Source organism: Salmo salar, chromosome ssa12 (assembly GCF_905237065.1).
Source record: "Salmo salar chromosome ssa12, Ssal_v3.1, whole genome shotgun sequence".
NCBI lineage: Eukaryota > Metazoa > Chordata > Actinopteri > Salmoniformes > Salmonidae > Salmo > Salmo salar.
The window spans coordinates 61,088,740-61,116,603 of NC_059453.1; the positions used below are offsets into that span (position 1 = coordinate 61,088,740).

The window sequence follows — 27,864 nt, forward strand, 5'->3', positions numbered from 1 at the left end:
ATAGAACCATGCACAGTTAACTGCAAGGCTACAGACTGTTCATGGGTGATGGTTGAACAAAATAGTGGGGTGGTAAAAAGAGAGGAACTAAGACCATGAAAAGCACATTTCTTGTGGTTTGACGAAATCAATGTCCTTTATCCAATTTGGCAACTGCGACACTGCTTGTTATGTTTCCGTCCATGACCAGGCATGTTTTACCACAGACACATGGCTCACTGCAAATATTACGGTTGTAAAGTTTCATATAATCCGCTGTTTCTGTGTATTATGTTTTATAAACACAAAGTAGCCTATATCATTTTCTAATGGTGTTCCAATATACAATTATAAAAAGCACTATATGGCCACTGGATTCCATTTCAAGTCTTGTTTTATCAAGCTTTTTATCACAATGTGCATTGGCCCATGAATGCATTTCCTGTATTGCAGTCCAAATGTCTTGTATGTTTACAAATTAAGTTCCTTTCTTATTGAATCCTTTACTTGTTGTTTGTATTTTCTATTCATGTGTAGTTTGATAATAAATCATTATTTAACGTGACAACAGAAAACAATGTAAGATGAAATAGAAACACGTGGCGCTGTACAAAATATTTATTCTTTAAAAGAATAGAATTCATTCAAAAAATACATACTTTCTTATCTTAACTATTTGATGAAAATATGATAAAGCATAAGCATTACCACTCAGGAACGTACGCTTTCCCCATATTTTTTTTTGCCATTTTAGAACATAATATGATGCAGCAAACCCTGTTTGGAAGTGCAAATCACAAAACTAGTGCAAACTTACATTAGCAGAAGCATGCTGAAATAACACACTTTGTGCCAAGACTCTGCTGAAAAACTACTTTTATATCAAAGACACAGTTGCTTTCAGAAAAAAAAGACCTAAATGTTCAAGATAAATTGTGACATCAAGGAGCATTATAGATAAGACACATAACCGTTCATCAACATAACAGGTAGTATTGCACGTTTAGAAACCTCCCGAGTAAAGTACACACAGTGCCTTCAGAAAGTATTCATACACATTGACTTTTTACACATTTTGTTGCGTTACAGCCTGAATTTAAAATGGATTAAATTGAGATTGTGTCACTGATCTACACACAATACCCCATAATGTCAATTTGGAATTATGTTTTTAGACATTTTTACAAATGAATTAAAAATGAAAAGCTGAAATGTCGAGTCAATAATTACTCAACCCTTTCGTTATGGCAAGCCTAAATAAGTTCAGGACTAAAAATGTGCTTAACAAGTCAGATAATAAGTTGCATGGACTCACTCTGTTTGCAATAATAGTGTTCAACATGATTTTTAAAATGACTACCCCATCTCTGTACCCCACACATACAATTATCTGTAAGGTTGCTCAGTCAAGCAATTCATTTGAAGCACAGATTCAACCACAAAGACCAGGGAGGTTTTCCAATGGTTCGCAAAGGGCACCTGTTGGTAGATGGGTAAAAAAGCAGACATTGAATATCCCTTTGAGCATGGTGCAGTTATTACACTTTGGATGGTGTATCAATACACCCAGTCACTACAAAAAAGTACAGTCGCCCTTCCTAAGGAAAGTAAGGAAACCGCTCAGGGATTTCACCATGAGGCCATTGGTGATTTTAAAACAGTGACAGAGTTTAATGGCTGTAATAGGAGATAACTGAGGATGGATCAACAACATTGTAGTTACTCCACAATACTAACATAAATGACAAAGTGGAAAGAAGGTAGCCTGTACAGAACAAACTAGGGAGTTTTTGGGGGATATAAAATAAACGGAATAGAGCTAAGCACAGGCAAAATCCTCCAGGAAAACCTGGTTCAGTCTGCTTTCCAACAGACACTGGGAGACAAATTCACCTTTCAGCAGGACAATTACCTAAAACACAAGGCCAAATATACATGGGAGTTGCTTACCAAAATAACATTGAATGTTCCTGAGTGGCTTTGTTACAGTTTTGACTTAAATCGTCTTGAAAGTCTATGGCAAGACTTAAAAATGACTGTACAGCAATGATCAACAACCAACTTGACAGAGCTTGAAGAATTTTTAAAAAGAATAATGTGCAAATATTGTACAATCCAGGTGTGCAAATCTCTTAGAGGCTTACCCAGAAACTCACAGCTGTAATTGCTGCCAAAGGTGATTCTAACATGTATTGACTCAGGGGGTTGAATACTTACATAAATTAGATATTTTAGTGTTTTATTTTCTAGTAATACAATGTTATTCTTTCCCACTTTGACAGAGTATTTTGTGTAGATCGTTAACATAAATTACAATTAAATCCATTCCACTTTGTAACAACAAAATGTGGAAAAAGTCAAGGTGTGTGAATACTTTCTGAAGACTATCTCCCGCAGAAACAGAAATTCAGGCAATAGAAACAGAATAGAAAACACAAATCACAAGTATCAAAGTTAGGAATTATTTCAGTGTGCTGCTTTCGAACTTGACATCCATTTAACCCCTACTACTAAGAGCTGCATTCTGACTTGAGATACACAACGTCTAACACACAAAACCTAGTGTTGAAGGCATTGTAAGATTTGCCCCCAAGTTCATTACAAACGCAGTATCTGTTGAAAATGTTCAAAAAGGTGAGGATTGGAAAACAGATCAATTCCATTTGACCTCGCTACTGTCAAACATGGACAGGAATGTTGATAAAGGATGCGTCCCAAATTACACCCTATTCCCTTTATATTGCCCTGGTCAAAAGCAATGCACTAAAAAGGGAATAAGGTGCCTTTGGGACTATGCAAAAATCTCCTAAGAAGATTAATAGGTAGCAATGTTTATGTAACTCTTTCCAAGTCAAAAGATTATCCTCAGATTTTGTGTTAATGGTTATGGGTAGAGAGAAGAAAAACAAAGGATACATTGTCCAGCAATGCCAGATACAAAATAACATGTAAGGTCTACCAATTCAGTAGTTTCACTGCAACTGTGCAAACACGACCTGACAAGTAGCATGCAGTACTGTTACTGTACATATACATTATTATCAGGTATCCTTAAAGTTTTACTATTAAATGGAATGTCGTTACTTTTTCAATCATGCTAGTATTGTACTAAAGCTTGATTAAATTCAGTAAATGTATTACATCTTTCAGGTTAATCTTCCATATTCATAAAATGCATTAAGGTGAGCCAGGAAAGGCACCAAGTCCTTCTTGTAGATCAAATTAAATGTCCCTGTGAAGGCCAGTAAGGCAGTGAAAACATTATGGTTTTATACCCATAAATGGAATTATTCAAATATATAGCAGCTAGCTCCTTGGCTGCCTGCTATTGTGATTACAATCTTGCCAGCGTCTAAACTTATAAGAGCATAAAAACAACTAGAATCGTCTTAATCTAAGAATCACATAGTTTGCCTATTTAGAATGCAAGAGGTCTGACATATCTGATTGTTCAGTGTACGCAAACAGTCCTGTGTGATTATCAGTCACTAAGAAACAGAGGGAGGTCATTTGCCTTTTGTGCCGAACAGCAGGGAAAAAACAACAACAAAAGGAACACGTAAGTGCAACCTTGCAAGTCGTGCCAAACATGCTGAGGGAGAGAGATTGGCTTTAGAGTAGTCTGTAGACATGACTGGAATTCCACCCTGCCTGGTAGCATTAAGACAACTCCCAATATTGACTCTACCCTTCTATAGGTGTAAATTGAGAGTACAGGTCCAAGAACATAAGACGTAATGAAAAAATGGATGCAGGTAAGCCGCTTCGGATAAAAGCATCTGCTAAATGGCATATACAAGAGGCAGACGGAGCGAGAGCAGTGATCTCAGAGAAGATTTGATCCTTCGTAGCACAACAGTTCTGCAGCTCTTACGACAGAATGCAAGATTCATTGGGGTTTTTGATGCTCTTGGGTTCGTTGCCATTCGACGGATCTCCCTCATCATCTACTGGGGAGCCTTCATCATGGGGCAGCTTTGGCCCGTCACCCTCTTCCAGCTCAGGCATGTCAGCGCAGGCGTCTTCGTAGGCGCTGATGCTGTCTGTGTCATTGTTCCTGTCGGGGGAGAGGTCACGCCCGTTCTCCTCCTGATTGCTCCCGGGGGTCTGGCTACCCAGTGCCAACGGCCCAAAGGTCTTGTTGACTATCTTTGTGAACTTGGTGAAGCTGTCCTGTGCCCCATCTGCTACGTCCTCAGAGGACACCAGCCGGGCAACGTGGAGAGGAGAGGGCCGGGTCGGACTGTCAGACGGCTGCTCCCCCCTCCCCTTTTTGAAGAAGGAAGCGAGCAGCCCCCCAGTGCTGGTCTCAGATGATAGCCCGTTGTTGGGCCCGGGGCTCTCACTGTCCAATCGGATAATAGAGAGAGGCGCATCTTGCCGAGAATTGTCGTCATCCCTTGGTGCATCCCTGATTTGTTCCTGTGCTTCCTTTTTGATTTTCATCTCTTGGGCTTGTTGTCTAGCCATCTCATCTTCCCTCTCCTGCTCCTTGACAAGTGTGTACACTGGGACTGCTGATATGGTGTTCCTCTCCTGTGGAACAGTATGATATAACAGCTATATTAATAATGTTCACATCAGGGTTGTGTCCCAAATGGCACCCTATTCCCTATATGGTGTACTACTTTTGTCCTGGCTCTGGTCAAAAGTAGTGCAATATATAGGGAATAGGGTGCCATTTGGGACACAGAACTGTATAGACCTAAGTACAGCAGGGAAACAGGAAGAACATTTACATTTTGATTTTCATACTGTACAACCGGATATAAAATGTCAAGGCTAGAGGTGGGTGATATGAAAACCAGATTCAACAAGTACAGTCATATAATGCTGCTACTATTACAAATATGAGTCCAAATCTCTGTCAAATTCATTGCACAGCCTCGTCTCTGGTACATCTTGTGCTACACTGTATCAATACATTCATAGCTTTATTTGCATGGCTTGAGGCATTGGCTGGGAAAGTAGCCAGGCCAATTGTCATGTTACCGTTTCCTGATTGCAATAAGAAACAGGCAGCATCTACATGTCTGTCAGTAATTGGACAGGGGACGGGGCATCCTACTGCAGAGTAGAGGTCGACCGATTATGATTTTTCAACGCCGATACCGATTATTGGAGGACCAAAAAAAGGCGATACCGATTAATCGGCTGTTTTTTCCCCATTTTTTTCTCATTTACATTTTTTTTGTAATAATGACAATTACAACAATACTGAATGAACATTTATTTTAACTTAATATAATACATAAAATCAATTTAGCCTAAAAAATGAAACATGTTCAATTTGGTTTAAATAATGCAAAAACAAAGTGTTGGAGAAGAAAGTAAAAGTGCAATATGTGCCATGTAAAAAAGCTAACGTTTAAGTTCCTTGCTCAGAACATGAGAACATATGAAAGCTGGTGGTTCCTTTTAACATGAGTCTTCAATATTCCCAGGGAAGATGTTTTAGGTTGTAGATATTATAGGAATTATAGGACTATTTCTCTCTATACGATTTGTATTTCATATACTTTTGACTATTGGATGTTCTTATAGGCATTTTAGTCTTGCCAGTGTAACAGTATAGCTTCCATCCCTCTCCTCGCTCCTACCTGGGCTCGAACCAGGAACACATCGTCAACAGCCACCCTCGAAGCAGCGTTACCCATGCAGAGGAAGGGAAAAAACTACTCCAAGTCTCAGAGCGAGTGACGTTTGAAACGCTATTAGCGCGCACTCGGCTAACTAGCTAGCCATTTCACATCGGTTACACCAGCCTAATCTCGGGAGTTGACAGGCTTGAAGTGATAAACAGCGCAATGCTTGAAGCATTGCGAAGAGCTGCTGGCAAAACGCACGAAAGTGCTATTTTGAATGAATGCTTACGAGCCTGCTGCTGCCTACCACCGCTCAGTCAGACTGCTCTATCAAATCATAGACTTAATTATAACATAATAACACACAGAAATACGAGCCTTAGGTCATTAATATGGTCGAATCCGGAAACCATCACTTCGAAAACGAAACGTTATTCCTGTTACATTGCACAATCTTCAATGTTATGTTATAATTACGTAAAATTCTGGCAAATTAGTTCGCAACGAGCCAGGCGACCCAAACTGTTGCATATACACTGACTCTGCGTGCAATGAACGCAAAATGACACAATTTCACCTGGTTAATATTGCCTGCTAACCTGGATTTCTTTTAGCTAAATATGCAGGTTTAAAAATATATACTTGTGTATTGATTTTAAGAAAGGCATTGATGTTTATGGTTGGAGCAACGTGTACCTAAGCGATTATATGCAACGCAGGACAGGCTAGATAAACTAGTAATATCATCAACCATGTGTAGTTAACTAGTGATTATGATTGATTGATTTTTATAAGATAAGTTTAATGCTAGCTAGCAACTTACCTTAGCTTCTTACTGCATTCGTGTAACCTCGTGGAGTGCAATGTAAAGCAGGTGGTTAGAGCGTTGGACTAGTTAACCGTAAGGTTGCAAGATTGAATCCCTGAGCTGACAAGGTAAAAATCTGTCGTTCTGCCCCTGAACAAGGCAGTTAACCCACCGTTCCTAGGCCGTCATTGAAAATAAGAATGTGTTCTTAACTGACTTGCCTAGTTTTTTTTTTTTTTTATATCTGCGTCCAAAAATACCGATTTCCGATTGTTATGAAAACTTGAAATCGGCCCTAATTAATCGGCCATTCCGATTAATCGGTCGACCTCTACTGCAGAGCAAGCACTGGGTACAAGGCCATTTGACGGGACACACACAACCTTCGGTCACACTGGACTTACCCAACCACAAGTCCATGCTGATGATCAGATGACCACATTATTACAACCAAGGTCTCTCAGTCAATGCAAAAATGTTTTTGTTTGAAAATCTACTGAGGTTTCTTAAACTGAGGACGATATAGAGGCAGCTAGGATATATTGTTGAGCACTTCTTAGGGCTTTAAATTGCAAACAGGCAACTCCCTTCTAATCTGCCTCAAGCCTCAGTAGCAGATAACCAGATAAATGGACTGGGATAGGGATGCGGGTTGAACCCGGAGGGAAATTTGTCCATCTTATATTGTGCGGTGTGCTGCTCTCTTTAGATTAGAGTACAAAATGTACTCCACAGGACTTTAGTCAACACGTAGCAAGTACAACTTTATCAAACATCTCATTTTATAGGCTTTGGGCCAGAACAAATATCTGTCAATCATTTAAATTGCCCTACTTTAGGAATGGTAATGCGCGCACACACACACACACACACACACACACACACACACTGAGAGTGAGAATAACAGGTATGGTGGGAGGTTGTCCCCCAGGCTGGAGTTTCCCAGCAGCTGAAACACTTCATTCTGTAAAGTTCAGCAAAGCACAGTTGAGCTGAAAGAACAAGAGAACACTCCCCTGACAAACGAAAGAGTTACGCAACTAACCAGAGCTGGCATGCAGCAACAAGCCGTTAGTCACTCTTTATGCCCAAAACCAGGAAGCCTGCTGTAATTGTGTCTCTCTCTCTATGATTATGTAAGCCCATCCTGCTCATCCCCCATTACCTCTTTTAGCCTCTCCACCTCCTGCATCAGAGAGCTGACAATGTCCTCCAACTTCCTCTTAGCCTCTCTCTCGCGCTCCAACTCCTACAAGTGCAGAGAGACACGTTAGCAGCGTCAGTCCATTTATGACCCTTTAGATCAATTCAGCGGAGGGTAGTGAAGTGTTTTAGAGCAGTGGTTCTTAAACGGTGGGTTGGGACCCACAGTTGGGTCACAGGAAATTGGACATTCCTACTGGAGCATTGCGTTGCTCCACGTGGACCTTTTTACATGTACAGTGCCTTCGGAAAGTATTCAGACCCCTTGACTTTTTCCACACTTTGTTATGTTGTTACAGCCTTATTCTAAAATGTATTAAATAAATACAAACCCTAGGCAATCTACACACAATACCCCATAATGACAAAGCAAAAACAGGTTTTTCAAAATTGTTGCAAATGAATTACAAATAAAAAACAGAAATACCTTATATACATAAGTATTCAGACCCTTTGCTATGAGACTCGAAATTGAGTTGAGGTGCATTCTGTATCCATTGATCATCCTTGAGATGGTTCTACAACTTGATTGGAGTCCACCTGTGGTAAATTCAATAGATTGGCCATGATTTGGAAAGGCACAGACCTGTATATATTAGGTCCCACAGTTGACAGTGCTTGTCAGAGAAAAAAAACAAGCCATGAGGTCGAAGGAATTGTTCCGTAGAGCTCCGAGACAGGATTGTGTCGAGGCACAGATCTGCGGAAGGGTACCAAAAAATGTTTGCCGCTTTGAAGGTCACCAAGAACACAGTGGCCTCTATCATTCTTAAATAGAAGAAGTTTGGAACCACCAAGACTCTTCCTAGAGCTGGCCGCCCGGCCAAACTGAGCAATCGGGGGAGAAGGGTCTTGGTCAGGGAGGTAACCAAGAACCTGATGGTCATTCTGACAGAGCTCTAGAGTTCCTCTGTGGAGATGGGAGAACCTTCCAGAAGAACAACCATTTTTGAAGCACTCCACCAATCAGGCCTTTATGGTAGAGTGGCCAGACGGAAGCCACTCCTCAGTAAAAGGCACATGACAGCCTGCTTGGAGTTTGCCAAAGGCACCTAAAGACTCTGACCATGAGAAACAAGATTATCTGGTCTGATGAAACCAAGATTGAACTCTTTGGCCTGAATGCCAAGCATCACGTCTGGAGGAACCCTGGCACCATCCATACGGTGAAGCATGGTGGTGGCAGCATCATGCTGCGGGAATGTTTTTCAGCGGCAGGGACTGGGAGACTAGTCAGGATCGAGGGAGACCCCGGACTCGAACCAGATCGAACATCTCTGGAGAGACCTAAAAATAGCTGTGCAGCAACACTCCTCATCCAACCTGACAGAGCTTATGAGGATCTGCAGAGAAGAATGGGAGAAACTCCTCAAATACAGGTGTGCCAAGCTTGTAACATCATACCCAAGAAGACTTTAGCCTGTAATCGCCGCCAAAAGGTGCTTCAACAAAGTACTGACTAAAGGGTCTGAATACTTAAACTACCATTAAAAAGTTTGGGGTCAGTTAGAAATACCTTGTTTTTGAAAGAAAAGCACATTTTTTGTTCATTAAAATAACATGAAATTCATCTGAAATACAGTGTAGACATTGGTAATGTTAGAAATGACCATTGTAGCTGGAAATGGCTGATTTTTTATGGAATATCTACATAGGCATATAGAGGCCCATTATCAGCAAGTCTATTCCATGCGACAAATTGCCAGGAAACTGAAGATCTTTTTAGCTTTTCTTTCAAAAACAAGGACATTTCTATGTGACCCCAAACTTTTGAATGGTAGTGTACATAAATGTGATGTTTCATTTTTTTGTTTTTTATAAAATGTGCAAAAATGTATTTAAAAAAAAACTGTTTTTCCTTGTCATTATGGAGTATTGTGTAGATTGATGAGGGGGAAAACTATTTTATACATTTTTTGAATATGGTTGTAACGTAACAAAATGTGGAAAAATACAAGGGGTCTGAATACTTTCCGAAGGCACTGTATTTTATATGTACATTCCATTTTGGCAATTTATCCAGAGAAACTTACAGTCAGTGCATTCCGCTAAAGGTTGGTAAGACAACCACATATCACAGTTATTGCAAGGGAAAACATTCCTCAATAAATTTGTCTATCAGCTATTTTTAGAGCGATGACCCCACCCTTAAGCCTCTCAGAATGTGGCTTTAGCTGATTCATGGCTAGAAAGGAGTGAGTGTGTCCCAAATGGCACCCTATTCACTATATTGTGCACTCTCACTATAGGCACTGGTCAAAAGTAGTAAATGTAGGGAACAGTGTGCCATTTGGGAAGCATCTAGTGTGTATGACTAGGTGTACCATGGTGGCGTGGCTGGCCTCTCTCTGGGCCTCGGCCAGCATCTCCTCGGCCCCCTCCAGGGTGTCCTGCAAAATGTCCACCTGGAACAACAGAGTCTCCCGCTGCAGCTCCAGCCCACGCAGCTCCTGCAACACATCGTCGTAGCTCGCCTGCAGGTCATTCTGCATGAGAGATGTATTCATTAGTCATATCAGTGGGCAGCTTGGGCAATGTATACACAGGCATATCAGCTTCATATGGCCAAGAGGAAAATCATCTGTCCCAAAAGGCATCCTATTCCCTTTATAGTGTACTACCTTTGACAAAAGTGAATAGGGTACCATTTGGATCTCAGACAAACAATATACATTAGGCATGACAGTGTGCAGCTTCATCTAATCACACTAGCAACAACGGTGCTTTAATTAACATGTGATTTGTTCGTCAGCTGTTGGATAATGATGTCATTGTTTTGATAGCTACTTCTGGCCCATGGTCGTCCTTATCTGCGTCATACCAGGGTTTGTGTCTTCTTTATATGGCAGAGTTACTGGCATTACAACACATAATAGAAATGGAGCAAAGTTATTTCTAATATATTTCTGGGTTATTTGGCGTTAGCTTCATAAAGAGTGTGCACCCTTTGAATATGCAGCACAGGCTGTGAGAATGTCTAATTTGACATCCAGTAGAACTGGTTATACTGCTAAAATATGAAAAAAAGTTATCCTGCAAAACATCATTAAAACAGCTTGTGCAGATAATCACCATCTCAGGGAGTTCCATCAGTTCCTGATCTTCCTCAGACTGCTGAAATGACCAAGACAAAGGTAAAGGTCAACAAGACTCATCAACAAGTTATATATGAGAAGTTTGAGCATACTCAGTACATTTAATAACAGTGATAGAATCAGAAGTAATTATGTTTAAATGACAGACCATAGTAGGCCAGCGTCCGAAATGGCACCCTATTCCCTATATAGTGCACAACTTTTGACCAGAGCCCTATGGGGAATAGGGTGGCATTTGGGCCGCAAACCTAATTATGCCAGTAGCTTCAGGCCATTTCCATGTAAAAGGATCCATGAGCACCAACATGTGAAGTTCATAGGAGCACATCAAATTTGGTGTCAAATGAAAGCTACCCAGTGTTCTAAGGCACTGCATCTCGGTGCAAGAGACATCACTACATTCACTGGTTCGATTCCAGGCTGTATCACATCCGGCCGAGTCCCATAGGATGGCGCACAATTGGCCCAGCGTCGTCCAGGTTTGGCCGGGGTAGGCCGTCATTGTAAATAAGAATTTGTTCTTAACCGACTTGCCTAGTTAAAGAAAAGGTTACATTTAAAAAATGTTAATTCAATTCTCCAGGCACCACTAGTCTCCTGTTAATGTCACCTCTCCGGGCTCTTACTGACACCTACCCATGAGGCCACTCTCTTTCCATTTACGAACTCACCCAATGAGCACCGACCGACACCGGTCCATGGAAGTTGAGAAGTAGTAGTAACCAATCACCAGATTGGCAATGCAAATAGTCTGGGCAGCCACTTGATTAGCTTATTGCTTGGGGGAAGAAAATGTTAAGAAGCCTCTTGGACCTAGACTTGGCTTCGGTACCGCTTGCCATGCAGTAGCAGAGCGAACAGTCTATAACTAGGGTGGCTAGAGTCTTTGACAATATTTAGGGCCTTCCTCTGACATTGCCTGGTATAGAGGTCCTGGATGGCAGGAAGCTTGGCCCCAGTGATGTACTGGGCCGTACGCACTACCCTCTGTAGTGCCTTACGGTCTGAGGCCGAGCACTTGCCATACCAGGCAATGATGCAACCAGTTAGGATGCTCTCGATGGTGCAGCTGTAGAACTGTTTGAGGATCTGAGAACCCATGCCAAATCAGTCAATTGAAATAAATTCATTAGGCCCTAATGTAATGGATTTCACATGACTGAGAATACAGATATGCATCAGTTGGTCACAGAAAGCTTTAAAAAAAGGTAGGGGCATGGATCAGAAAATCACTCAGTATCTAGTGTGACCACCATTTGCCTCATGCAGCACAACACATCTCCTTCGCATAAAGTTGATCAGGCTGTTGATTGTGGAATGTTGTCCCACTCCTCTTCAAGGGCTGTGCGAAGTTGCCGGATATTTGTGGGAACTGGTTCACGCTGTCGTACACGTCGATCCAGAGCATCCCAAACATGCTCAATGGGTGACATGTCTGGTGAGTATGCAGGCCATGGAAGAACTGGGACATGTACAGATCCTTGCGACATCAAATCAAAGTTTATTTGTCACGTGCTCCGAATACAACAGGTATACAGTGAAATGGGGCTGTACATGATCATGCTGAAACATGAGGTGATGATGGGTGATGAATGGCATGACAATGGACCTCAGGATCTTGTCACGGTATTACCATCGACAAAATACAATTGTGTTTGTTGTCGGTAGCTTATGCCTGCCCATACCATAACCACATCTTCACCATGGGGCACTCTGTTCAACATTGACATGAGAAAACCACTCGCCTACACAACGCTATGCACGTGGTCTGCGGTTGTGAGGCTGGTTGGACGTACTGACAAATTGTCTAAAACAACGTTGGAGGGGGCTTATGGTTGAGAAATGAACATTCAATTATCTAGCAAGGTTGATCAACAACTTTGATGGGCATTCCTTCTGTCAGTATGCCAATTGCACGCTCCCTCAAAACTTGAGACATCTGTGGCATTGTGTTGTGTGACAAAACTGTACATTTTAGAGTGGCCTTCTATTATCCCCAGCACAAGGTGCACCTGTGTAATGATCATGCTATTAAATCAGCTTCTTGATATGCCACACCTGTCTGGTGGATGGATTATCTTGGCAAAGGAGAAATGCTCACTAACAGGGATGTAAACGAATTTGTGCACACAATTTTAGAAAAATAAGCTTTTCAGCTCATGAAACATGGGACCAACACATTACATGTTGCATTTATATTTTTGTTCAGTGTACTCCTTGTGTATAGAGTTGTACGGGTTGTTTAAGTTTGCAATCAATGGTTTTTGTTTGGCATACATCTAAATGTGAAAACTTGAGTCTCTGCATCATTCTGTTAGCATGGAATTGCCCTTCATCCATTACACTTATTATACCTGACTCCCACTTCTCCTCTTGAGGGTCCCCCCTCTGCTGTCACTGTGCGTCAGACGCCTGGTCGAACTCTCCGTCTGACAAAGGAACAAAAATACATCTCAGGCAGCCATAATAGAGTGGCGAGGAGAAGCGCCGACGACCCTTCGTGCCAGGAAGTAAAATAGTCAATCATTGTAGCCATTGGCGCTCTGTAGAGTTGCTATTTTCTCGTGTCAGTTAAATTGTGACATTCCTGCATTACTCATTATACTAATAATGTCTGATTTAATGACCAAATACGGTAGTCAGTTTAAAAAGGTTAAGGGTACAAGACTGTGTGCATATCTGGCTGTGTTGGCAAAATCACTAGATATCCAGTCGAGCCAAGCGGGGAAAGGATGCCTGTTGTCACAGTTCCAAGACCAGTCAGAAACGTCCGGAAACGTACGCCAATTGATCTCAAAACTGAACTTCGATCCGCGTTAACTAGCAGATATCCTTCGCCACCGTCGTCATATGACAGATATCTCGAACCAATCATGACTATTCAACAAAATAAAACGATAAATCATTTTCGCGTTTCTTAGTAACACGATTGTATAACTAGCAACGTTGTTTAGACGTTGAGGGTGCAGTATTTATTAAGTTTGGAAATAAGGACAAACTAGCATAGTTCAGCTAGCCAGCTTGTTTAGCCAGGGAAAACGAGCTCCGCCCTAGTACGCAGCTGGGCGCACTAGGCTAATTTAGGAGACTTTATGCACTGATATCAGGAGCTCCAGTCTGAAACGAATGAATCATATTTAAGGAGCGTGAATCGATATTATAGAGTGGTGAAGAGGAGTCTAACGAGTCTGGACGCAATTTCACCATACATTTTCTTTATTCAGGGTTCACTCAAATCGTTTCAATATTGACAGTTACAGCTGATTTCGGGATTGTATGTTTACAAAAGCGTGTGGGAATAACTGTTTGCACCTTTGTACATTGTTCCACATCCAATAGTCAGCTTGTATATGTTAAGATGGTTTAGCAGGTCCATCAATAAAATCTATACCATCCCCAAGCCTTTTAAACAAAGTGAAGAGCAAGCTATATGATGCCGGATGTTTATTTTACAGATAGTGATGCTCAATTGAATGAGTGTCCTGCTATTGAAAATTAGCCTACATGTTATCACATACTTACATATATTTAGGGTTAATGCTAGATAATGATGCGGGAGGATTGTTTTACAGATGGATTCATAAATGATGCTCTATCAAATGAGTGGGCTATTGCTACTGTTTAATAGCCTAGGCTACATGTCAACACATCATTTACATTCATAGAGCATATGGATAGAAACATGGATTTTAGGCAAACCTCTAGGTCCAGTTCTTATGGACTGTAGGTCTACCAATAAGAAAATAATTAAATAAACGTATGATGAACTACTGATGACTGAATTCTAACTAGATTGGTCATACAATGTGTCATCCCTATTCTATGCACACCGTAAGGAAGCAGCCATACTTGTTTTTGTTTTTTTACTTGTGCCCTAATGGGATAGACACTAGACAGAGATCAGGAGAATATGCTATTTTTCTCTGGCATTTAAGTAGCAAGCTAAACATAAGGCTATTCAGATGTGCATAGTTTGGTTACAATCAGGGCCGGACCACCGCATTTAGAGTCCCGGTGCACCGACCTAGTCCGCATTTATCAATGTGCCATAAAGTAGCCTGATTTCAGATGAGTCCATGTAGACTAAACGGGATTGAGGGAAAGTATTATTCTTGAAAACCATATTTATCGTTTATAAAACGTTTTAATTGAACTATTATATTTATCGGACAATCCACAATAATCACATTATGTGTGTACGTAACCGTATTCAATGTAACACTACATGCTACAGTAACACTGGGATGAGAGTGAAAATGAGCAGTAGGGTGCACAGTAGGGTTAAAAACCACAAAGTAAACAAACGCCTAAAAATATAAACAGGCAGTGGCTTACTGTAAGAGGATGAATCTTCTCGACTGTAACCACTAGTAATGTTGCCAAGGCTAAGCTTCAATTGGCTAAACTTCAATGTTAGTAGGATATGCTACAATCTCAAATTACTCAATAAAAATAGATAATTGAGAAAATAGACTGTATGCCTCATGTAAATGTCGCATTAAACAAAGACGACGTGATTTCTCGACGCTCACCTCCTTGATAATGTTGCGAAGTGACTCATCCTCGCTCACTCCCCGAGAAAGCGTCCTTTTCCTCGGTGACCCAGCTCTTTCCAATGTCCCGGAATGCATTTTTCTAGTAGCCTACGATACGCAAAAAAAATATTAATACTGTTCTTAACAACTAGATTAAATGAGTGCAGACTGCGAAAGTTATCTTGACTCAGAAAACGTTCGGGAGGCAACCCTAAAGGCAACACAGAGACAAACAGGTTCCGCCCACGTTACAGGGAGCCAGTTCATTCTGTCGCGATATCTTCATCCACACCACACAAAACATGACTCGGGTGTGTGCAGTCAAAAAGCAAGCCGATATCTACCGCTCAACTTGAAAATGTAACAGTAACCTAATCAAAACAGTTCTGTAGTAATGCGGTTTGTGCAGTAGGCCTAATACATTATCACAGCATATTGGCTATATGCCTGCCGTGCCAATATTCTTCTCCTCAGACCATATTATAAAATCAAACTTTATTTGTCACATGCGCCGAATACAAGTGTAGACCTTACCGTGAAATGCTTACTTACAAGCCCTTAACCAACAGTGCAGTTCAAGAAAGAGTTTATAAAATATTTACAAAGTGAAGTAAAAATGTATAAAAAGTAACACAATAAAATAACAATAACGAAGCTATATGCAGGGGGTACCGGTTCCCGAGTCAATGTGTGAGGGTACAGGTTAGTCGAGGTCATTTGTACATGTAGGTAGGGGTGAAGTGATTATGCATAGATAATAAACAGCGAGTATGAAGTGTGTTGGAGTCGTGTTTGGCCACGCTCGTTGGTGAACAGGGAGTAGAGAAGGGGACTAAGTACACACCCCTGCCGGGCCCCAGTGTTGAGGATCAGCGTGGCAGACGTGTTGTTGCCTACCCTTACCACCTGGGGGCAGCCCGACAGGATGTCCAGGATCCAGTTGCAGAGGGAGGTGTTTAGTCCCAGAATCCTTAGCTTAGTGATGAGCTTCGTGGGCACTATGGTGTTGAACACTGAGCTGTAGTCAATGAACAGCATTCTCACATAGGAACACCTATGTCAATACTCAAGCTTTGATAACAAAATAGACAAGTTGGTGTAACAATTGCGAGGCACAGCTGAGCATAAATATAAATAATTAACTTTATTTTCTTTTTTTTACTGGAGTGATGGTACTTGCATCATGGACTGATGGTCATGGTGCTTTCAAGACAGCTGGGAAGGGGTTCAAATCATGACGTCAGTGAACTTCAGGTCGGAAAGTCGGAGCTCTCGAAAGATGCCCGAATTTCCGAGTATAGTTCAAAACTATTATTCCCAGTAGGATCTCGTTTTTTTCAGAGTTCGCAGTTGTCTTGAACGCACTGAAATCAGAAGTCGGAGATTTCCCAGTTCCCAGTTGTTTGAACACCGCATTAGTCTCAGCAGAGGGAGGGACACAGTCCAGAGAGAAGGGACACAGTCTCCACCTGATGGCGAAACTCGCACAGCATCTGCCTCAGGCACAAATTCATGTTGTTCCTATGACCAGAAAAAAGTGAAATACTCCTCGAAATTAAAATAGACACGACGAGCTGCTAATACTATCGATACACTTGGCTACTCATTCATTGCAGTTGCAGCGCCAGTGGAATTAGAGAGAAGCGCGTTTCATGTTTTGTAATAGTGTTGAATAAAAAGTGTTGACAGTGCTGAATAAAATATAGACATGAACTCACTCATAAGAAAAGCAGCTCTTTGCTGTATTCTTTGACAGCCTCTCTCTGGTCATGGTTTAAAATAATTATGAAATCTCAAGTAGGCCAGTATTAAACTTTGCTGGGGCCGTGGTCGTGCAAGATGGCACACTCGATTTAACCACAGATCTCCCGGTCCATCAGGTAGGTGGAGTTTTTGTTCTCCAGACAAATGATATGGTTCAAAATGGGAACATTTTGCCTACCTGGTGACCGCTGGCGTAGAAAAGCTGAGGCTAGGGTGTAAAACAAATAGGCCTAAGACTTCATAGGGTCACAAGACAACTAAAGGAACACACACAGACATGGGTAATTCCATCCTACATCCCATCAGTTCTGCCTACTCTCAGTAAAGCCTACAGCTTCATATTTTCTATGAATGTGCTCACAGTCCTGACACCTTTCGAAAGCACTAAAATAAGATTCAGTCATAATTCGTTTATTGCCTATGCTCTGCTATGACATGTTCGGCAAAGGCTAAGCACATTGCAGCTGTTGCATCTCTCATTGACATTAGTGTAGCCTAGTGATTGAGGGGGAACAGACAAAACAGGAGTTAGGCCTAGGCCTACTGTGGTTGCAGGGAGAGTGCATCTGTTCAACTGTTATGGTCCATTCATACTTCTTGTGGCCAAGTTACTCAACTCCACGTACAAGTACAAGGGAATTGAGCGGCGACAAGTATGGGCGGACTGGAGCTCCGATTCGCTGTCATTCGATACTTGTCAAATTGTAAAATCTTAAACCCTTACCGTGTACCAATGTTTGTCCTGTGTAAAGTCGGGCCTGTCTTTGTTTGCTGAAATCCATACTTTATAATAAAACTTTCATCAAATACAGCCATCGACCGTTTCTTCATTTCAGTTGCTCTAAAATGGGATTACCCTAGATTCAATTGGAACATGCACATTCGTGCTGAGTTGGCATCTAGAAACAAGGAAAGGGTCTGTGGTTTCAAAGTGTGACATAATGTACATACTACAGTGGCCCACAGACTCCTAACCTACTTTCACATGCAAACCAATAAACACATTTTGACATTACCAAATACCATTTTGAGAAAAGAAATGGGCCGCAAGATACAGAAATGACCATGTATTTACTAAGAAGGTACATGGTAAAATGGTAATTACACAGTATTAACCTATCAACTACTTGTTGATATCTTTAGGATTCATTAAACAAGCTCCACTAGGCACCATTACATACCAAGTAGCTATTGTGTAGAATTCTTTAAAGTGTCAGAAATCCTAAATTCTAATGGAGACTACTGGTAGATGTGCTCTACCAAGGACAAGTTTGCATATGGAATATTACTAACTTCTAAATCTACCTTGTTTAACTGAAACTGCAATTGTATATTCAGCCAGTAGGTGACAGTAGTAAGCTAGTTCTGCGGTACACTACATGGTAGGCTACTCAACTGATGGACAGTCAATACCATAATTGGAACAATACTTACCATTAGGAATTAGCCAGAGATAATCTCAAAATAAGTAATTACATTGATTCAGAATATTTAGCATGTAATAGCTGGAAGTATTTATGGAAGGCAGAGGTAATGAACCTCATTTACAAGTGCATTGTAGTTGGCTTCACATACGTAGAGGCCTCAATAAAGTATTAATTATCAATTGTGTATTCCAGGTTTGAGTAACAATAGAACTTTAATGTTCATTGAGGAGATGAGGACTTTAGAAATAATAAAAGGGATTCATTTAAAATAATGATGGCTAGAGTATATGGATTGATTGGTTGATTGGTTGACTAATTGATCCATGTGGTTAGTTTATTGGTTAATTGCTTCATTGCTATTTTGGAATATTGTTTAGAAAGACAAAACATTACCAACAGGCATTTGTCACTCAAATTGAGCTACTGTATTGAAATCTAACAGTTGTTACTAATGCACTGACCATGCATATAATGGTTGAAACAATCATAGATTGTCATATTGAACAAATATGGTAAGGTATGAGAGCAAATCTTTATAATTGTAAATCAGTGATAGAACAGAAATTGCCTGACCAACATTGATAATTTCACAAGAGATTTTCCCCAGGTTATTAAAAAAAACTAAGAGCATATTACTCCCTTATGCCTTTATGTAATAGAATACTTTGTTAACAGATTATTTAAAGCTTCAAATCATGTTTAGAAAAAGTTGTGTTGCCCTCATGGAATGTAAATCCTTGAGCGCTATGGATATATAGATATATTTAAATCAAGTGTTAGGTACAATTGAAAATGTCATGGGACGCATTTGCGCCATTGTTTTCTTTGTTGGCATATCCCACTCTTTTATGGAATGCATGGTTTTATCATCAGGGCCTAGATGTTTGACAGTCTATATTACAATTTATGCTGCATTTGCACATCTCGATGTAAAATCATTGCATTAAAAGTCTTGAGGTAGTCTAACACAAAATGAGTGTCACTATTGTCAACGTAATACTTCTTAAATTACAAAGATGCTATCTATCCCACTGCCATTTAGGACAACCTGTCACTCATGAGTCAAGTCTGGAAGTTTCACAATTCTATGGGGGCAGGCCACGTTCAACGTATCATTTTATGCATACATTTGACTCATTTTACAAATAATGTTACTGAACAAAAATATAAAACGCAATATGCAACAATATCAACAATTTTACAGTTACAGTTCATACAAGGAAATCAGTCAATTGAAATAAATTCATTAGGCCCTAATCTATCGATTTCAAATGACTGAGCAGGGGCGCAGCCATGTGTGGGCCTGGGAGGGCATAGGCCCACCCACTTGGGAGCCAGGACCAGCCAATCAGAATAACTTTTTTTCCCACAAAAGGGCTTTATTACAGAGAGAAATACTCCTCAGTTTCATCAGCTTACTGGATGGCTGTTCTCAGAAGATTGGGCAGGTGAAGAAGCCGCATGTGGAGGTCCTGGGCTGGCGTGGATACACATGGTCTGCGGTTGTGAGGCCGGTTGGACATACTGCCAAATTCTCTAAAACAATGTTGGAGGTGACTTATGTAGAGAAATTAACATTCAATTCTCTTGCAACAGCTCTGGTGGACATTCCTGCAGTCAGCATCCCAATTGCATGCTCCCTCAAAACTTGAGACATATGTGGCATTGTGCTGTGTAACAAAACTGCACATTTTAGAGTGGCCTTTTATTGTCCCCAACACAAGGTGCACCTGTGCAATAATCATGCAGTTTAATCGACTTGTTGATATGCCACACCTGTCAGGTGGATGGATTATCTTGGCAAAGGAGAAATGCTCACTAACAGGTATGTAAAAAAAATCGGCACAAAATTTCAGAGAAATACGTTTTTTGTGCATATGAAACATTTCTGGAATCTTTTATTTCAGCTAATGAAACATGTTGTGTTTATATTTTTGTTCAATATATATAATAGGGACATATTAAACGTGAGAGAAGAGAAGGGGGAGGATAAGTCGTGGTTGAAATTTCTATTCACTGCTTACCAACACTAGTTTCTTAACGTAAAGAAAATAAATCATACCACTAATGACATGTAATGACTTGAAACCTTATCTCAATACAGTAATAAAATGCCAACTGGACAAACTACTCTCCAATCCATTCTCCCTTGCTCCCTCCCTCTAGCTCCCTCTTTTTCTTGACTTGGTGACAGACCTAAAAGCCTTTTGTTGAAATCTTAGCCAATGGAGACGGATTACGACACGGAGGAGCGGAGATATATAACGAGCCCTTTTAGGAGGTACTTGCACACTTTTCAATGACACATCTTAACATTCGCACCTATGGACTTAATTGTTATCAGATAAGGCAACCAAAACTATAGCATGAAAACGGGTTATGCGTCAAATCGATAGATAGGCTAAAGTACAGAGAAAACCCACTAGGACTCACCTTCCTAGGTTTATTGCTGTCCTACAATAAAATCGTTTTAAGAGGCGACTCTATTGGAGTAGTTGCATATCATTGGTACCTTTCCAAGGTAAGGAAACAGGTTGTGACAAGCAACATTTCAGAGAGGGTAGAGAAAGGGATAACGCGAGCAGAAAGTTATATAGCCTGACAAGTCATCATCATGCCGAGGTATAACTTTTTGCTGTGTTTGATGGTTTATATTTGTCTGGGACTGTCCGGGAGTGACGAGCCTAATCTTTTTTTGCCACCAACGAGCGAGACTCCCACGGACGACGGGCTTTCGCTCCTCGATGAAGAAGCGGGCGCTCATGGATGTTCCGCATGCGTTTGGCGAGAGCAAAGTAAAGTCCTGAGGCTGGAGACCATCAAGTCTCAGATCCTGAGCAAGCTGCGGCTCAAGCAGGCTCCTAACATTAGTAGGGAGGTAGTGAACCAGCTGCTCCCCAAGGCACCCCCGCTCCAGCAGCTTCTGGACCATCACGATTTCCAGGGAGACGCGTCCTTTCAGGATGAGTTTATGGAGGAGGACGAATATCACGCCACTACGGAGTCCGTCATCACTATGGCCTCCGAGCGTGAGTAATGCAACTTTGTCCCATAGCTGCTGAAAATGATGAATTACTTTGTAAACCAATAGTAGGTGTGAGCAGCAAGTCGTTGTCAAATGTATGGTGATTGTGGTTATTATTGGCATGCTTGGACAGAGGATATCCTGGACATTTGAACATCAATAGGCCTACTAAAATACATAACCGTTTAAATAGGACAAATTATTTCATTTAACTAGGCAAGTTAAGAGCAACATCTCATTTACAATGACGCCTTAGAAACAGTGGGTTAACTGCCATGTTCAGGGGCAGAACGACAGAATTTTACCTTGTCAGATCGGGGATTCGATCTAGCAACCTTTCGGTTACTGGTTAAACGCTCTAACCACCAGGCTACCTGCCGCCCCAATGATGCAGGGTCAGCTGTTTGCTACGCCTGTCAAAAATATCTGTATGGATTAAGTGTGAACTTGATAAATCACTAAATCAATAACGAGTCTCATCACTCTATGACAGGTCACCAGAGTAATTAACGTTGAGTTGGTCAAGCCAATATTATTATGATTATTATTAGGCTAATATTATTCATATTATTATTATTCATATGACGCATAAATGTAACTCGTTCAGTCTTTCTATGTAGGCCTACATGAAGAGAAGGGATTTTTTGGAGGATGGACTTCTAGGCTACAGCTGTGCTATAGGCTAGAGTGCCAGTACTGACAGCTCGTGCGCGGATTTAGCCTAGGTCATCTATGGGGTGTGCCCGCGGAAGTCTATAGTCTACCCCAAATTATAGCATATTTTCTTAGTTTCGAATCATTTCAAGGCCAGACTTCATGTAACATACTTTTAAATAACTCTGTATCATGTTCTTATACATAGCAGTTCTGAAACCGTTGTTTCAGTTTTTTGCAAATTAGGTCACTGATCATTTGCAATTTCCGGTTGTTCTGTCATGTTTTGTGATTTGACTTTCATTAGCCGCATGACAGACTTTTGAATGCTATGCCAATGTCTGTTTGGAGTGCATAAATCACTAATGATAATTTAGCATTTGGCAGGCAGATGTATTGCGCCGAACCTTTGCACATTATCCCTTATTTTGCATATCTTGCAGTTGTATGGCCAAAATATAGCCTACAATATGACATGGTTTAAATAGCAGAGGGACAGTTTATGCCTAATATGACCTATAAACAAGTATAAAATAACATGTTCAAATGTGGACAGGAAGATTTTGCGTATTATTAATGAGAAAAAAACACCAACATTCCCTAAAATTATAGAGCCCAGCAGCTGTGCTCTATGGTTCTTTATAAGAGGGCTCTACCGGATTCCCTGCTGTTCATCGCAGTGAGAAAAAGTGTGTCCAAAAAAGCTGCTATTGTTTCCCCCATGCAGCAGTCCCCCTCGACCGCACTTGTCTTTTAAATGCGAAGTTTATAGGCACAGCTCGTTTTTTCCCTGTGAGGACACAAAGCGAGAGAAACAGTTGGGGTCGAGGGGAGTGTGTGACCTTTTCGCGGCGAATCGCCGTGGTTCAACAACATTTACACACATAATGTATTCCGCACAAGGGAACGAAAAGCCATGCAAATAATCCGTTTTTTTCCAAGAGGGAACAAAGATAGGTTTGTGTTCCCTTAACTTCTCCTTCGATTGTCATACCAGCCTGGTCTCATAGACTAGACGTAGCATAGTAAATGTAAATCCGGGATGTCCAAATTAGTATGGTAGTTTAGGTTTGGTATGGTTACATAAAACAGTAATGTGTGAATGTGTTCAAATCTCATCATGGACAACTTTAGCTTATTAGCAACTTTGCAACTACTTACTACCTTTTAGCTACTTTGCAACTGCTTAGCACAAAAGCGAACCCTAACCTTAACCCTAACCTTAACCTTAACCCTAACCCCTAGCTTAGCTAACGTTAGCCACAACAAATTGGAATTCGTAACATATCATATATTTAGCAAATTCATAACATATTGTATGAATTGCAATTCATAGCATACAGTGCCTGCAGAAAGCATTCAGACCCCTTGACTTCTTTCACATTATTTTTAAAATTGATTAAATTGACATTTTTTGTCACTGGCTTACACACAATATCCAATAGTGTCAAAGTGGAATTATGTTTTTTGTGATTTTTACAAATGAATACAAAATGTAAAGCTGAAATGTCTTGAGTCGATAAGTATTCAACCCCTTTGTTATGGCAAGCCTAAATATGTGACTTGTTGCGTAAGTTGCATGGACTCACTCTGTGCGCAATAGAATGTTTCAAATTTAAAAAAGTACAGTGAAATGCCTTTCTTGCACACTCAAAACCAACAATGCAATAATCAATAACAATGTATTACTAGAAAAAAGCACACAAGAAATAAGTTTAAGAAATATGGAATACACAATAAAGTAAATAAGTAAACATACTATATACAGGAAAATATTTAAAAAGTCAGTTCCAATACCATATTTACACGCAGGGATACTGGAGTGATGGAGGTAGATATGTACAGGGGTAAGGTGACTAGGCAACAGGATATAAGATAAACAAAGTAACAGCAGGTTACATGTGAGTGGGTGTGCGGGTGTGTAGAGTCAGTATAAATGTATGTACATATTATGTGTGAGTGAGAAAATTATGTGAGTGAGTGTTTGTGTGTGTATTGGGCCCTGTGAGTGTGCATAGAGACTGAAATATTGAAATAAAAGGTTGATAAAGATACAAGGGAAACTCTGTCCATGTAGTTATTTTGTTAGCTATTTATCAGTCGTATTGCTTGGGGATAGGAGCTGTTCAAGAGCCTGTTGGTGTCAGACTTGCACTGGTATCTCTTGCCGTGCGGCAGCAGAGAAAATATAGGGGTCCTGCATGGCAGGGAGCTCGACCCCAGTGATGTACTGGGCTGTCCGCACAACCCTCTGTAGCGATCGAGGGTGGTGCTATTGCCATACCAAGCAGTGATGCATTTTAACATCTTGACCATGTTCTGTTATAATATCCACGCGGCACAGCCAGAAGAGGACTGGCCACCCCTCATAGCCTGGTTCCTCTCTAGGTTTCTTCCTAGGTTTTTGGCCTTTCTAGGGAGTTTTTCCTAGGGAGTTTTTCCTAGCCACCGTGCTTCTTTCACATGCATTGCTTGCTGTTTGGGGTTTTAGGCTGGGTTTCTGTACAGCACTTTGAGATATCAGCTGATGTACGAAGGGCTATATAAATACATTTGATTTGATGCAGCTAGTTAATATGCTCTCAATAGTACAGCTGTAGAACCTTTTCAGGATTTCAGTGCCCATGCCAAACTGTTTCAACCTCCTGAGGGGGAAGAGGCACTGTTGTGTGTGTGTGTGTGTGTGTGTGTGTTTGGACTGTGTGTGTGTGTTTAAACCATTTTAAGACTTTAGTGATTAGACCATCGAGGAACTTGAAGCTGTCTACCTGCTCCACTGCCTCCCCATCGATGTGGATGGAGGCGTGCTCACCCCCCCCCATTTCCTGTAGTCCACGATCAGCTCCTTGGTCTTGCTGACGTTGAGTGAGAGGTTGTTGATCCCTGTAGGCTGACTCATCGTTTCTGGTAATCAGGCCTACCACCGTTGTGTCGTCAGTGAACTTGATAATGGTGTTGGAGTCGTGGGTAAACAGGGAGTACAGGAGGGGACTAAGCACACACCCCTGTGTTAAGGGTCAGCGTGGTGTAGGTGATGTTGCCTACGCTCACTACCTGGGGTCGGCCCCTCAAGTCCAGGATCCAGTTGCAGAGGGAGGTGTTCAGACCCAAAGTCCAAAGCTTGGTGAGGGGATAATGGTGTTGAACGCTGAGCTGTAGTCAATGTACAGCATTCTCACATAGGTATTCCTCTTATTTAGGTGGGTGAGGGCAGTGTGGAGAGCAATTGAGATTGAGTCATCTATGGATCTGTTGGGGCGGTATGCAAATTGGAGTGGGTCCAGGGTGTCTGGGATGGTGGAGTTAATGTGCCATAACCAGCCTCTCAAAGCACTTCATGATTACAGAAGTGAGTGTTACAGGGCAGTAATCATTGTGGCATGAAACCTTAGATTTCTTAGGAACAGGCATGATTGTGGTCATTTTAAAACATGTGGGGATTACAGACTGCGACAAGGAGAGGTTGAAAATGACTGAATATGCCAGCCAGCTGTTCTGCCCATGCTCTGAGAATGCACCCTGGAATATCGGCCTTGCGGGTGTTGACCTGATTAAAGACCCTTCTCACGTCAGCCTCGGAGAGCAAGATCACCCAGTCCTCTGGGTCGGTGACGGCCCTCACACCTGGCTCAATGTTGTTGTCCAAGCGTGCATCAACTGCTTTGAATTCGTCTGGTAGAGAGGCATCGTTGGGCAGATCACAGTTGGGTCTTTCTTTGTCATCCGTAATAGACTGTAGCCCCTGCCACATGATGCAGGTGTCAGAGCCTGTGTAATATGATTCCACATTATTCCTATATTGTCCTTTTCTTTGTTTGATGACTCTGGGGAGGTCATAACGGGACTTTCTTGAACTTATTCCTGTCTTCGTGTAACGAGTGTGGAGGACCAAGACGCAACAGGGAAGTGTATACTCATCTTCTCTTTTTAATATATAAGAAGGAGAAACAAAATAAACACGTATACAATTAACAGAAACGACACTAACAGTTCTGTCAGGTGGCAAGCACAAAACAGAATACAACTACCCACAATCCACAATACAAACACACCCCTAATTATAGGACCTTCAATCAGAGGCAACGATAGACAGCTGCCTCCAACTGAAGGCCGCAACACCAATTGACTAAACATAGAAATACAAATGACTAGACAGAACATAGAAATAAACAAACAGAACAATAACCAAAACCCTGGACTAATAAATCAAATACCCCTCTCTACATGGACACATACACACAACCACCCTGAACCACATAAAACAAATACCCCCTGCCACGTCCTGACCAAACTAAACACTAACAAATAACACCTTTACAGGTCAGAACGTGACACTTCGGCCGTAGCATCAGGGTTGTTTATGATAGCTCTGTGTGCAGTAGCCACGCTCTTTAGTTTAGCGCCAACCTCGGTGTAAATCCAGGGCATTTGATTGGGGAAGCAGCGAACCCTCAACGTGGGTACAACGTCGCCGATGCATTTTCGATTGAAGCCGGTGACGGAGGTGGTTATCGGAGGAGTCTCAAAACATATTCCGATCAGCGCTAGCAAAGCAGTCCTGAAGCATACCCTCTGATTCTGGTGACCATTTCTCAACGGAACTAATCGTGGGTACTTCCTGTTTCAGCTTCTGCTTGTAAACAGGAAGCAAGAGTACGGAGTCATCATCTGATTTGCCGAATGGCAGACGAGTGAGGGCCTTGTATGTTTGCTTGTGGATAGAATTGCAGTGGTCTAGGACTTTATAGGTCCTAGTGGCGTTGGAGACGTGTTGATGGAAGTTGGGCATCACGTGTCTTAGTGAAGCCAAATTAAAATTGCCGGCAACCAGAAAGGCAGCCTCTGGGTGTAGGGTTTCCTGCTTTTTTATAGCCTAGCTCATTAAGCACCAGCTTGTTATTTTTCTTGTCCTGAGGTGGAATGTATACAGCAGTCACGATAACAGCTGTAAACTCCCTTCGGAGGTAGAAGGGTCAGCCTTGAAATATTTTATTATTTTGTATTTTAACCCCCTTTTTCTCCCCAATTTTGTGATATCCAATTGCGATCCAATTACGATCTTGTATCATCGCTGCAACTCCCCAACGGGCTCGGGAGAGGTGAAGGTCGAGTCATGCGTCCTCCAAAACATGACCCACCAAACCGTGCTCCCTAACACTTGCCCACTTAACTCGGAAGCCAGCTGCACCAATGTGTCGGAGGAAATACTGTTCAACTGACAACAGAAGTCAGCCTGCAGGCACCCGGCACACCACTAGGAGTCGCTAGAGCGCGATGAGCCAAGTAAAGCCCCCCGGTTAAACCCTCCCCTAACCCAGACGACGCTGGGCCAATTGTGTGCCTCCCTATGGGACTCCCGATCACGGCCAGCAATGACACAGCCTGTGATCAAACCCCAGGCTGTAGTGGCGCCGCAATATTGCGATGCGGTGCCTTAGACCGCTGTGCCACTCGGGAGGCCAGATGGGTCAACATTTGACAATAAGGTATTCCAAGATGGGTGAACAGTGGGTCAACACTTCCACCACGCTGGAATTAGCACACCAGTTGCAGTTGATGAAGAGGCAAACCCCATCCCCCCTCGATTTCCCCAACTCCACTGTCCTGTCCGCCTGGTGAATGGAGAATCCATCAAGTTGGATAGCCATGGGGTGTATCTTGTCTCAGAGCCATGTTTCTGAAAAGCAAAGAATATTGCAATTCCGAGAGTCCCGTTGGTAGCAAATCCGCAATTGAGGTCATCCATCTTATTATCAAGTGACTGTACATTCGCAGTAGAATGGAGGGAA

At 41.7% G+C, this 27,864-nt stretch overlaps 2 protein-coding genes across 4 annotated transcripts in view; one reads left to right on the top strand and one right to left on the bottom strand.

Annotated features, from left to right (window-relative positions):
- Positions 1–582: 582 nt before the first annotated feature.
- On the bottom strand, positions 583–15,486 carry LOC106565433 (leucine-rich repeat flightless-interacting protein 2). 2 transcript variants are annotated; one of them, XM_014132569.2, is made up of 6 exons: positions 15,203–15,486; positions 13,025–13,099; positions 10,648–10,689; positions 9,900–10,061; positions 7,538–7,621; positions 583–4,515 (listed from the first exon to the last, which is right to left on the bottom strand). In XM_014132569.2, the coding sequence occupies exons 1-6, from the start codon at positions 15,299–15,301 to the stop codon at positions 3,850–3,852; spliced, it is 1,128 nt and encodes a 375-aa protein (XP_013988044.1). In that variant the 5' UTR covers positions 15,302–15,486; the 3' UTR covers positions 583–3,849. The 2 variants fall into 2 exon arrangements, with proteins under 2 accessions (XP_013988044.1, XP_013988045.1); XM_014132570.2 differs by lacking the exon at positions 13,025–13,099 and having other exon boundaries at positions 15,203–15,462.
- Positions 15,487–20,641: 5,155 nt separating this feature from the next.
- Positions 20,642–27,864, top strand: part of LOC106565435 (growth/differentiation factor 11) — a 54,546-nt gene continuing 47,323 nt past the window's right edge. For both annotated transcript variants that reach the window (XM_014132571.2, XM_014132572.2), the window contains exon 1: positions 20,642–21,425. In XM_014132571.2, coding sequence (XP_013988046.1) covers positions 21,011–21,425 — 415 coding nt within the window. In that variant the 5' untranslated portion in view covers positions 20,642–21,010. The remainder of the gene's footprint in view (positions 21,426–27,864) is intronic.